At 41.7% G+C, this 13743-nt stretch overlaps 1 protein-coding gene across 3 annotated transcripts in view; it reads left to right on the plus strand.

The window, feature by feature from the left end:
- Positions 1-13743, plus strand: part of BOC (BOC cell adhesion associated, oncogene regulated) — a 103270-nt gene that overhangs the window by 43524 nt on the left and 46003 nt on the right. For all 3 annotated transcript variants that reach the window (XM_073617424.1, XM_073617422.1, XM_073617423.1), the window contains exons 2-3: positions 3586-3734; positions 10933-11202. In XM_073617424.1, coding sequence (XP_073473525.1) covers positions 3620-3734; positions 10933-11202 — 385 coding nt within the window. In that variant the 5' untranslated portion in view covers positions 3586-3619. The remainder of the gene's footprint in view (positions 1-3585; positions 3735-10932; positions 11203-13743) is intronic.

The raw sequence follows: 13743 nt of genomic DNA on the forward strand, positions 1-13743 counted from the left end.
CAGCGGAGGACGCCATTTTTGTTCCCGGATTTTCTAGGATGTAGTCTTTACCTTCGTCCAATCCCACTCTGAACCCCTTCGGTCGATAAAGTTACCTTTTACTTGCGTCGGATACACTGCGCAAATGTTTAAGGCTCCATTCGCCTTCAACAATTTAAAATTGTGGGCGGAATCACCATGGTTCTGCCCGCAATTTCCAAAACGACTGACAAAAAGTACAACGCGCGTACGGGCGCCATCATTCCTAATGGTGCCCCAAGCGCAGTGCGATTCTACCGTGATCCATTGTGCGACAGAATCGCGCGGCAATCAAGGCGAAACACACTTTAAAATGTTCTCCCGAAAAGGAGAAGGAGCTTCTGTTGGGGGGCGAAAAACACACATAAGGCAGCTCATTAAAGGTCCATTCACGTATTTTTGTGTTGCGCGATTTTGCGTGCCGCTCGTAGCGGCGTAGGGAAGCCCATTCGCTTCAATGGGCTGCCCTGTGTGTGTTTGTTGCCCAACAGAAACTTCCTCTCCTTTTTGGGCGATAAGCTTAGTGCGATTTTTAAAGGCGCGTTCTGCTGCGAGTTCCCATGGGTTTCTGTTGCGCAACAATCACGGGAGAATCGCACCGCATTTGGGGTGCCATTAAAGCGGAGTTCCGCCAGAAAAAATAAAAAAATAAAAGTCAGCAGCTACAAATACTGCAACTGCTGACTTTTAAAATAAGAACACTTACCTGTCCAGGGCGCCCGCGATGTCCTCACCCGAAGCCGACCCGTCCCTCGGCTCCCATCTTCAATAAGAGTTGCGCTGCGCGCTCTGCGTGGTCCCTGCTGTCTTCTGTGACCTGTGTGTCTCCCAGAAGACAGCAGGGGACGGGACGGAGGAAGAGGCCGGACATGGCGTAGATCGCCGCGGATACTGTGGCGATCTTTCACCGGACGTGGGAGCAAATACCTGGATTAGACAGGGAGGAATCCGGACACCAGAAGTTCAATTTTTGGGTGGAATTCCGCTTTAAGAATAATGGCAACTGAACACACTTTGTGCATTTTGCCCGCAATTCAAAATTGCATAATGTGAAAGGGGCCAAGGTCAATAAGATGCCCTATGCTCAACACGCGGAAACTTGTCAAAATTACGCAACAGTCTCAGGGACTCTAGTGGTGATATCTCTCTACACCTGCTGTGCCCATTATGAGGGGCTCCCACCATCCCTGTGCTGAGTTCCCGGGTCTGTACACTAAAACCGCAATAACAATTTAATTTTAGAATAGATTATAATAATAGAATATTTAATAAAAATATTTAATTTAATATAATATAATATAAATAATAATAAAATAAAAATGAATAAAATATATTAGAATAAAATAATATAATATTTAATATATAATATAATAAACTATAAATAATAATAAAATAATAACAAATAAAATAGAATTGTAAATAATATTTAATAATAATAAGATTATTAATAATAATAATAATAATAATAATAATATATATTATATAATATAATATAATAGAACAGAATAAAATAATATAATATAATAAAAAATAAAATAATACTAATTTAATAATAATAAATAAAATTGAATATAATAATTTAATACAATATAATATAAATACTAATAATACAATAATAATGAATAAAATATAATGGAATAAAATAATATATTATTTAATATATAACATCATAAATTATAAATAATAAATTATAACAAAATAACAACAAATAAAATATAATATAATTAATAATAACATAATAATAAATAAAATAATATAATATTTAATAGAATAAAATATAAATAATAATAAAATAACAAATAAAATATATTATAATAAAATAATATAATATTTAATAATAATATACAGTATATAATAGAATATAATAAAATAATATAATAAAAATAATAATAAATAAAAATAAAATAGAATAAAATATTATAATATTTATTATTAATAATTATAATAATTAAATAATAATGAAATAAAAAATGTAATTAAAATAATAAATAATACAATAGTAAAAAATAAAAATAGGACTTTTGAAGTTCTCATCTCTCATGTGCCTGCAAGAAGAAAAGGCAAGCAAGTTGCACGTAAAGCGTGTTTAGTGTCGCGTCACATTGTATCGCAGGGCATGATGCACTTTAAGGAAAAGCGATTTCTAATGCGATGGTGTGGATGGGCCCCCCTTCGGCCCCCCTTGGCAGCTCTGAGGCCTTCTCTACTTTTGCAGGCCTTGTTAATTTCACTCTGCTAATGACTCCCCCCCTGAGACTGATTTACTGGCCTGTCTGAGGCCGGATCGGGGGAGGGGGGGGGGGGGGAGGAGAAAGGGGGGCCTGGGGGGTCAGGGGCCATCCAAACCCCCACTCACAGGAAATTGTTATTTTAACCTGGTGGGAAGGGTATTAAGATCTCTAAACAGCTGGGCCCGGCTCTATTATGAACATGGCATAAAGAGGACTTTTATCCACCCAAAGTAGTAGGTCTTGTGGCCCCTCAGCCTCCTCGGTCCCCGGGCCCCGCGTCCGGCCACGTCCAAGGCTTTCTCCAGCAGGATTTAAGTGCAAACTTGAAGAAGGAGATTTTTTTTTTTATTTTAGATGAGGATTTTTGATATCAGAATATGACAAAAAAATAGGATTTTTTTTTTTTTTTTCCTGCGTGAGAACGTTTTTAGGTAATTTTGAGTTTTATTAAGAATCAGAAAAAAAGGGTTGGAGGAAGCTTTTGATTGGCTGAGATTTATTTTTATTTAAAAAAACAAAACAGTTTTGAACGTTTAAAAGTTTTTTGGGGAAATGATCCGAGGAAGATTGTGGCATTTATTTTAATGGCTTGCAGCTGACAGCAGCTGTAGAATGTTGGATGTGAATAATGCTGGGAGTTGTAGTTCTACTGCAAATAGAAAATATTTAGTATAATAATAGTGTGTGACTGTGGGGGGGACATTAGAGTGTAAGCTCCTCTGGTACAGAGACTGACGTGACTGGCTCAGTGTTCTCTGTACAGCACTGCGGTACATGTCAGAGCTATATAAATGTATAATAATAATAATTTTAATAAAAATAATAATAGTGTGTGACTGTGGGGGGGGGCATTAGAGTGTAAGCTCCTCTGGTACAGAGACTGACGTGACTGGCTCAGTGTTCTCTGTACAGCACTGCGGTACATGTCAGAGCTTTATAAATGTAAAATAATAATAATTTTTATAAAAATAATAATAATGTGTGACTGTGGGGGGGGGGACATTAGAGTTTAAGCTCCTCTGGTACAGAGACTGACATGACTGGCTCAGTGTTCTCTGTACAGCACTGCGGTATATGTCAGAGCTATATAAATGTATAATAATAATAATCTGTGACTGTGGGAGGATAATAGAGTGTAAGCTCCTCTGGTCCAGAGCCTGATATGACTGGTTTAGTGTTCCCTGTACAGCCCTATGGATTATGTTGGCGATATATAAAATAACTGTTGTATTTTATCCATATAGATGACATGTATGATGGAAGTCTGGCAGTGTGTGGCTCTCACAATATCGGTGGACATTGTTTCTGATCGATCTCCTCTTTTTTTCCTCTACAGGTGAGGGCGCCGGGTGAAGTGGAGCTCGCTGTGGATGAGATCGCAGTACAGCGCTACGGTATATGGAATCACCATGTTACAGAGAATCCCAGAACTCTGTGCGGTTTGCTACTGGTTACTGTCGGTCGTCTGCTGTGTGGATCAGCCCTGTGAGTGTCTTTATATACTTCATATACAAGCCGATGTGATCAGGGTGGTGTATGGAGGATCGGTCTGGGGGATGCAGGATGGGATCTGTAGTCATGAAGGATGGAGAAAAGGATATGTTCTACCATTCTATATAGAGAATCCACCTTTACAGCAATCTGAGTGAGTGGAGTGGTGTAACAGGTTTTTTTTGTACCAGAATTCTTTGGGTTGGTGTACCTGATTTTTTTGTACTGGATTTTTGTGGAGTAGATTTTTTGTGTTGGTGTGCTGAATTTTTTTTTCCAGAATTATTCGAGTTAATTCACCTGATTTTTTTTTTTGTACCACAATTTTTTTGGGTTGGTGTACCCGATTTCTTTGTACCACATTTTTTTAGGTTAGTATAGTGGACTATTTTCTCCCACAATTTTTTTGGGGGTTGGTGTACCTGATTTCTTTGCATCACAATTTTTGGGGTTGGTATATTTTTTTTACCAAAATTCTTTGGGTTGGTGTACAGAATTGTTTTTTATCAAAATTATTTGTGTTGGTGTACCAGATTTTTTTGGGTTGTGTACCTGATTTTTTTGTACTGGATTTTTTTTCCACAATTATTTGTGTTAATGCACCTGATTTTTTTTTGTACTACAATTTTTTTTGGGGTTGGTGTACCTGATTTTTGTCTATCACAATTCTTGGGGGTTGGTGTACCTGATTTTTGTCTATCACAATTCTTGGGGGTTGGTGTACCTGATTTCTTTGTAGCACATTTTTTTGGGTTGGTGTACTGGATTATTTTTCCAGAATTATTTGTGTTAGTGCACCAGATTTATTTTTTTGTATCACAATTTTCTTGGGTTGGTGTACTGGATTTTTTTCTACCACTATTTTTTTTGGGTTGGTGTACCTGATTTCTTTGTATCACAATTTTTTTAGGTTATTGTACTGGGCTTTTTTGTATCACAATTGTTTGGGGTTGGTGTACCTGATTTTTTCATACCACAATTTTTTGGGGGGTTGGTGTACCTGATTTCTTTGTATCACAATTTTTTGGGTTGGTGTACTGGACTTTTTTCTACCACAATTTTTTGTGGTTGGTTTACCTGATTTCTTTGTATCACAATTTTTTTTAGGTTAGTGTACTGGACTTTTTTGTATCAGATTTGTTTTGGGTTGGTGCACCTGATTTTTTTTTTTGTACCACAATTTTTTTAAGTTGGTGTACTGGATTTTTTTTTCTACCAGAAATATTTGCGTTGATGTACTGTTTTGTTTTTTTTTGTACCAGAATTTGTTGTGTTGGTGTACCAGATTTTTTTTTTTGTGCCATTGTTTTTGTGGGTTGGTGTACGGTATTTACTTTGTACTAGATTTTTTGGGGTTGGTGTACCAGATTTTCTGATTGAGGTTTGGTCAGGAGACTATTTTAGTTGGTGCAGAGTTTGGACTTGGAGGCGACTTGTCACCAAAGCTGGCGGGCAGGGAGGAGGTTAATATATAGCTGGAGGTGTGCCAGGCTGTGCCCGGGGAGCTGGCTGCCAGTCTTGTTGATGTTGGAGAGGTGTGAACATCAGCGCTCTGTAGGTGATGCGTGACGTGTCACGTAGCTCCTCTCCTGGCCCATCCCCGGTGAATGCTAATCCCGCAGTAGGTGTTGCAAGTCATGTGTAGTGAAAAATTGGGAGTTTGCCCTAAAGATAAATTCCAGGTATGGATATTATTACATAGTTACGTTGGTAAAGCTTGGACCAATATAACTAGAGATAGACCATACCTGTGGGATCCCTCTAGTAGCTGGAAATAATTGTATTAGGCACTGCTACTCCAGTGATCTCCACTAACTTCCGGGTCAAGTGCCGAGTAGAAGTCCAATCTTAGATAGTGGTGTTCCTGCTGGAGGATTTCCCCTTACCTCCTGTTCTGGTGACAACTCCAACATTTTTGGATCTCCCATAACAACGCACATTGTAATGCAGAAATATATCCCCTAAAACATGTTTGGTGTTCCTGGCTGTACATAATGACGGACACATGTTGGTCTATCGGTTGTCCTGGAAGGTCTCGGTTGTGGATTGCTGGGTGCGTTTCTCTGGAGCTAATGACGTCATGGAGGTGGGGCAGCCACGACAGGGAAGAGTCATCATAGAGGACTCTGGAGGATAGAGGAGGGCTGTGTTATACATTGCCAGGAACATGTGGAAGAGATTGAGGGAAATTGGATGCAGTTATAGGGATGAGCCATTTAATGCTCAGGGCCTCTTCACTCATGTCTGTGTCCTGCAGGCTCCATTTAATGATATCAGGGGGTCATAGGGCCCAGACAGCTGCAACTGGAGCTGCAGCCATAAACTTCACAGGATTCCATGTAAAATCTCTTGTCTTAATTGCTCTTTTACATCCAGGGGTTCCCTTATTGGTGAGAAGTCATCTTTGGTCTTCGAGGATGGAGACGTGGAACGTGAATATTTAGCCATTTACATACACTATATTCCCAAAAGTATTGGGACACCTGCCTTTACATGAAATTTAATGGCATCCCAGTCTTGGTCCGTAGGGTTCAATATTGAGTTGGCCCACCCTTTGCAGCTATAACAGCTTCAACTCTTCTGAGAAGGCCGTCCACAAGGTTTAGGAGTGTGTCTATGGGAATGTTTGACCATTCTTCCAAAAGAGCATTTGTGAGGTCAGGCACTGATGTTGGATGAGCAGTCTCCACTTCAGTTCATCCCAAAGGTGTTCTATCAGGTTGAAGTCAGGACTCTGTTCAGGCCAGTCAAGTTCCTCCACCCTAAACTTGCTCATCCATGTCTTTATGGACCTTGCTTTGTGCACTGGTGGACAGTCATGTTGGAACAGGAAGGGGCCATCCCCAAACTGTTCCTACAAAGTTGGGAGCATGAAATTGTCCAAAATGTCTTGGTATGTTGACACCTTAAGAGTTCCCTTCACTGGAACTAAGGGGCCAAGCCCAACCCCTGAAAAACAACCCCACACCATAATCCCCCCTCCACCAAACTTTACACTTGGCAAAATGAAGTCAGGCAAGTACCGTTCTCCTGGCAACTGCCAAACCCGGACATGTCCATCAGATTGCCAGACAGAGAAGCGTGATTCGTCACTCCAGAGACGCTATAGAGTCCAGTGGCGGCGTGCTTTACACCACTGCATCCGACGCTATGCATTGCACTTGGCGATGTAAGGCTTGGATGCAGCCGCTCGGCCATAGAAACCATTTCCATGAAGCTCTCTACGCACTGTTGTTGTACTAATCTGAAGGCCACATGGAGTTTTGAGGACTGTAGCTATTGACTCTGCAGACAGTTGGTGACTTCTGCGCACTGTGAGCTTCAGCATGCGCTGACCCCGCTCTGTCATTTTACGTGGCCTACTACTTTGTGACTGAGTTGCTTTTTTTCCCAGTTGCTTCCACTTTGTTATAATACCACTAACAGTTGCCCGTAGAATATTTAGTAGCTAGGAAATTTCACGGATGGACTTATTGAACAGGTGGCAACCTATCACTGTACCACGCTTGAATCCACTGAGCCCCCAAGAGTGACCCATTCTTTCACTAATGTTTGTAGAAGCAGTCTGCATGCCTAGGGGTGCGATTTTTTTTTTTTTTACACCTGTGTCCATGGAACACCTAAATCCAATGATTTGGAGAGGTGTCCCAATACTTTTGGCAATATGGTGTAGTCGACCTCTATAGAACTTACCTCTAAGACCCCATACACACTATACAACTTTTGTTGTCTGATTTCCTTTATATTTATCAAAACCATGTAGTGCAAGGGCCTGCCTGATTGCATAAAAATTGAAACTCTTAAGGTTTGACCTCGTATTATATGGTTTTGGTAAATCTGAAGAAAAAATCTACAGAAAATTGTATAGTGTGTATCCAGCTTTAGGCTCGGTTCACACTGCAAGCAATGCAGGAACCCTACGAATCCACTGCGGGTTCCCGCATCGCATGTCTCCCGGCGGCAGTTCACACTGCCCTATGCGAACTGCTGGGAGTGTCAATTGAAAGTTAATAACACCCCCAAATCAGTTCGCATATGGCAGTGCAAACTTCAAATTCGGACAGGAATCGGATTGCATGGGTGTGAACACCCCCTGCGATCCGATTTTGCTACGGACCAAAAAAAAGGGTCCTGTGCGAGCTTGGTCCGAATGCGATTCAAATTCAGCCATACTATCTGTATGACTGAAATTGCATCGCATAGAGATCGCCTGTGATTTGCACTGCAGTGCGGTGGGAATCACATCCGATGTCGGATGGGAACTGACCCTTAAGGTGAGAGGAGTGATGGTGGTTTCCTTTACCCCTCCCCCTGTAAATTTGCTGTTTATCTTGCCTTGGAGGCTTTGGATGAACAATGGGATAGATACTTCTATATTTAGGAAGTATCCGGTCCATAAACCAGAGGCTCCGGATGGACAGTTGGATAAATGGTTCTATATTTAGGATGTATCTGGTCTATAAACCAGAGGTTCTGGATGGACAGTTGAATGAAGGGTTCTAAATTTAGGATGTATCTGGTCTATAACCCCTTCCCGCCGACCGTACGCAGATATGCGTACTCGGCTTTCCGGGGTTATACCGGGATGATGCCCGCAGCTGCAGGCATCATCCCGGTACCGTTGTTTACAGCGGGCGATCGGCTACCCGTGTATAACAACCGATGCGGCTAAAAGCCGCTCGGCTGTTATACCGGAGGAGCGGGAGGGGACATCCCCCCCCTCCCGCCGCCTCCCGCCGCTGTTACCGGGCCTCCCATGCGATTGGGAGGCCCGGTGTCCATTCGGCTGCCTTCGGCGGCTGGGGGCGGGCTGGAACGAAGCTGTGAGCGGCTTCGTTCTAGCCTTCTCGTTGTAAATGCGGAAGCGATGTCATGACGTCACTTCCCGTTTACTCGGCTGCCAATGGCGCCGAATTTGAAAAAGTACACAGTATTCAGAATCGCCGTTTTCGGTGATCAGAATACTTTGAAGTGCAAAGGAGGGATCGGGGGTCTTTTAGACCCCCGATCCCTCCATAAAGAGTACCTGTCACCACCTATTACTGTCACAAGGGATGTTTACATTGCTTGTGACAGCAATAAAAGTAAAAAAAAAAAAAAAATTTTTTTTAAAGTGCCCCTGTCCCCACGAGCTCGCGCAGCGAAGAAAACGCATACGGAAGTCGCGCCCGCATATGTAAACGGTGTTCAAACCACACATGTGAGGTATCACCGCGATCGTCAGAGCGAGAGCAAAAATTCTAGCCCTAGACCTCCTCTGTAGCTCAAACCTGGTAACCGTAAAAATTTTTTAAAGCGTCGCCTATGGAAATTCATAGGTACCGTAGTTCGTCGCCATTCCACGAGTGCGTGCAATTATAAAGGGTGACATGTTTGGTATCTATTTACTCGGCGTAACATCATCTTTCACATTATACAAAAAAATTGGGGTAACTTTACTGTTTGGATTTTTTAAAATTCATGAAAGTGTCACTTTTCCAAAAATTTGCGTTTAAAACACCGCTGCACAAATACTGTGTGATAAAAAATATTGCAACAATCGCCATTTTATTCTCTAGATTCTCTGCTAAAAAAATATATATAATGTTTGGGGGTTCTAAGTAATTTTTTAGCAAAAAATACGGATTTTAACTTGTAAACACCAAATTTCAAAAATAGGCTTAGTCATGAAAGGGATAAACCAGAGGCTCTGGATGGACAGTTGAATGAATGGTTCTAAATTTAGGATGTATCTGGTCTATAAACCAGAGGCTCTGGATGGACAGTTGAATGAATGGTTCTAAATTTAGGATGTATCTGGTCTATAAACCAGAGGCTCTGGATGGACAGTTGGATAAATTGTTCTATATTTAGAATGTATCTGGTCTATAAACCAGAGGCTCTGGATGGACAGTTGGATAAATTGTTCTATATTTAGAATGTATCTGGTCTATAAACCAGAGGCTCTGGATGGACAGTTGGATAAATTGTTCTATATTTAGGATGTATCTGGTCTATAAACCAGAGGCTCTGGATGGACAGTTGGATAAATGGCTCTATATTTAGGAAGTATCCAGTCTATAAACCAGAGGTTCTGGATGGACAGTTGAATGAATGGTTCTAAATTTAGGATGTATCTGGTCTATAAACCAGAGGTTCTGGATGGACAGTTGAATGAATGGTTCTAAATTTAGGATGTATCTGGTCTATAAACCAGAGGCTCTGGATGGACAGTTGGATAAATTGTTCTATATTTAGAATGTATCTGATCTATAAACCAGACAGATGGACAGTTTGAATGCCCCAAAGTATATGTAAAGCCAATCATGAAAATCTCACGTAATTTCAAAACTCATTTGCAATAACGTTCAACTTTGTTCGGTCACTTCCTGTAATAGGGTGACCACACTCTCTGCCCCTCTCTCAATTGTGCTCCTGCGTTGTCACCCTGTCATATGAGCTTCCAATGCAGTCTACAAGTGGCCATTCCAGCACACATTACCCAGACATAGCTCACTGTGGCCACCATCAGGAAACCTGCCCTAAGAAATGCCACGTAGCCATCAATGGAGTACATGTAGACAGAAAGTGGCTGCAAAGAGGATGCAGGGGATCAGCAGCACTAAGATGTAACAAATAATTAAAATGTGTTTTTTTTTTTTTTTTTAAAGAAAAACACGACAAGTGTTTATGAGCACAGTGCTTTAGCAAACTAAGGATGGTATTTACTAAAACTGGAGGATTGGGGAGGATTTACCAACAAGAACATAAAACATATTTGCTGGTTAAAAGCCAAGAAGGGATTGTGCATGCAACAAATATATACAATGTATAAATATATACACAGTAATAAATCTATTCTATTAAAATGGACACATTGCAACATGTCCACTGCTGGAAAACGGCACGTCTTAACTTTTACAATTTGTAGCAGAAAAAAAGTTGAGAAATAATTTGTTACTTTCAGACTGCTGCTCGTCATTAAAGTGGAACTCCAGCCAAAATATATATTCTTCTATTTCTTTTCTTTTCTTTTTCTTTCTTTTTTTCTATTCTTCTTTTTCTCCTTTGAGGTTTGCTAATATAGACACAGGCCTCAACCTCAAAAAAAAAAAAAAAAAAAAAAAAAAAAGGTTTGGCTGGGGTTCCCCTTTAAGAAAAGTGTTGCCCTGTTGTAATGCCCCCTGTTCTGACTCTCTGTGTCTCTTTACAGCTCGAGCCCCTCAGTTCCTGGTCCAGCCTCTCTCAACATTCCAGAAGTATGGCGGCTCCGTAACACTCACCTGCGTGGTGGACCCGCCTAATGCAGCGATCTCCTGGAGACTGAATGGAGTGCAGCTGGGAGATGTCCCGGGGGTCCTGGTGTCTGGAGGAACCCTGGTCATCGCCAGCCTGAACAACGATACTGCTGGGAGGTATCAGTGCATCGCCCAGACCCCGTCCGGAGCCATGGCGAGCGTTCCCGCTATCGTGGCCTTGGCCAGTAAGTACTTTTTTTATTGACGATTGTAAGAAACATGAAGGACTGGTAAAGTGCATACCTACTGTAGCTAGATCTTCATTCTTGGTTTTGGATGGAGTGAGAAAGGGTAAGAGCCCTTGTCAGGTGTTTTATTGCTAAGTATTGCTGTGATGATGAGGAGTGACGGATTGGTCAATATGTTCTTTATGGTCATGGTTCCTATGTAGGAGTTAGCAGTTTTTTGTTTTACATTTTTCTCCAGTGTTCTCTTAATTTATTGCCAGAATCTAAGCCCTGGTGAAGGGGGAGGTGTGACCCTTGAACGCATGGGCCTTTATTCTAAATCCTTCTCATGCGCAAAAAAGATATACTGGACCCACATTAGGTCTGTGGAGCTCTCATCCCTTTTATACTCTCCTAGACTACACCAGGGGTCCCGGCTGCCATTAAACATTGGATTCCAAACCTTATCTTGCCAACCATTTGGTCTTTTCATGTGCAGTAAAGGCTTACTGGACTTACATTAGATACATGGAGCTCCCATCCCTTTTATACTCTCCTAGACTACTCTAAGGGCCCTGGTTGACAGAGAGCTGCCATTAAATGTTGGATTCCAATCCTTATCTTGTCCACCATTGGGTCCAATGCTCTCCCAACATGTCCTTTGTTGAGTGGCCTTTTCTTGGCATCTGGGCAGCACACAGGGAGCATCAGCAATGCTTCCAGAATCGAAGCCCAGAACGCGTTGGCTTTATCTTTTGACTTATTCTCACGTGCAATAAAGACTTGGTGGACTTATATTAGGTCTATGGAGCTCTCATCTATGTTATACTCTACTAGACTATACACCAGGGGCCCCAGGTTTAGAGATAACTGCCATTAGATGTTGGATTACAAACCTGGCATCTGGGCAGCACACAGGGAGCATCAGCAATGCTTCCAGAATCGAATCCCAGAACACGTTGGCTTTATCTTTTGACTTCTTCTCATGTGCAATAAAGACTTGGTGGACTTATATTAGATCTGTGGAGCTGTCATCTATTTTATATTCTACTAGACTATACACCAGGGGCCCCAGGTTTAGAGATAACTGTCATTAGATGTTGGATTACAAACCTGGCATCTGGGCAGCTCACAGGGAGCATCAGGAATGCTTCCAGAATCTAAGCGCTGATGAAAGGAGAGTTGTGACCCCAGAACGTGTTGGCTTTATCTTTTGACTTCTTCTCATTTGCAATAAAGACTTTACAGGTTTGTGGAAGTCTCGTTCCTTTTATACTCTACTAGACTATACACCAGGGGCCCCAGGTTGAGAGATAGCTGCCATTAAATGTTGGATTCCAAACCTTATCTTGCCAACCATTAGGTCCAATGTTCTACCAACACACCCTTCGTTGATCTTCCTTTTCTTGGTATCTTGGCAGCTCACAGGGAGTATCGGTAATGCTCCCAGAATCTAAGCCCTGATGAAGGGAAGTTTTGACCCCCCAGAAGATGTTGCCTTTATCTTTTGACTTCTTCTCATGTGCAATAAACACTTAGTGGACTTATATTAGGTCTGTGAAGCTCTCATCCCTTTTATACACTACTGGACTATACACCAGGGGCCCCAGGTTGAGAGATAACTGCCATTATACATTGGATTCCAAACCTTTTCTTGCCAACCTTTGGGTCTTCTCATGTGCAGTAGAGACTTACTGGACTTACATTAGATACATGGAGCTTCCGTCCATTTTATACTCTCCTAGACCAGTGTTTCTCAACTCCAGCCCTCAAGGCGCCCCAACAGGTCATGTTTTCTGGATTTCCCTCAGATGAAACATCTGTGGTAATTACCAAGGCAGTGAAACTGATGAAATCACTTGTGCAAAATAATGGAAAGCCTGAAAACATGACTTGTTGGGGCGCCTTGAGGACTGGAGTTGAGAAACACTGTCCTAGACTACTCTGGGGCCCCCATTGACAGGGAGAGTTGCCATTAGATGTTGGATTCTAAACCTTATCTAGCCCACCATTGGGTCCAATGCTCTACCAACACGGCCTTCGTTGGGTGCCCTTTTCTTGGTATCTGGGCAGCACACAGGGAGCATCAGCCATGCTTCCAGAATCGAAGCCCAGAACACGTTGGCTTTATCTCATGTGAAATAAAGACTTAGTGGACTTATATTAGGTCTATGGACCTCTCATCTATTTTATACTTTACTAGACTATACACCAGGGGCCCCAGGTCTAGAGATAACTGCCATTAAATGTTGGATTCCAAACCTTATCTTGCCAACTATTGGGCCCAATGCTCCACCAGCACCCCCCCGTTTTGGGTGCCCTTTTCCTGGCACCAGCAATGACCCTCAACTGCCTTCTTTCAACCAATAATGTAACCAGTTGAAAAAACACTTTTTCGTCATTGTGTGTTTTAAATCTTTGTGAAGCGGCTTTGTTTTAGTGGATAGGCAATTTCTGTTGACTGTTTGTTATGGTTGGGTTGTATTAATGTGTGGTAAAACTGCAACCAGTGTTAATGACATGTACTTTGTGCGTTGTTTTGGCCGTTCATTAAGAATG

The sequence above is a fragment of the Aquarana catesbeiana genome, linkage group LG02 (genome assembly GCF_042186555.1).
Source record: "Aquarana catesbeiana isolate 2022-GZ linkage group LG02, ASM4218655v1, whole genome shotgun sequence".
Classification (NCBI taxonomy): domain Eukaryota; kingdom Metazoa; phylum Chordata; class Amphibia; order Anura; family Ranidae; genus Aquarana; species Aquarana catesbeiana.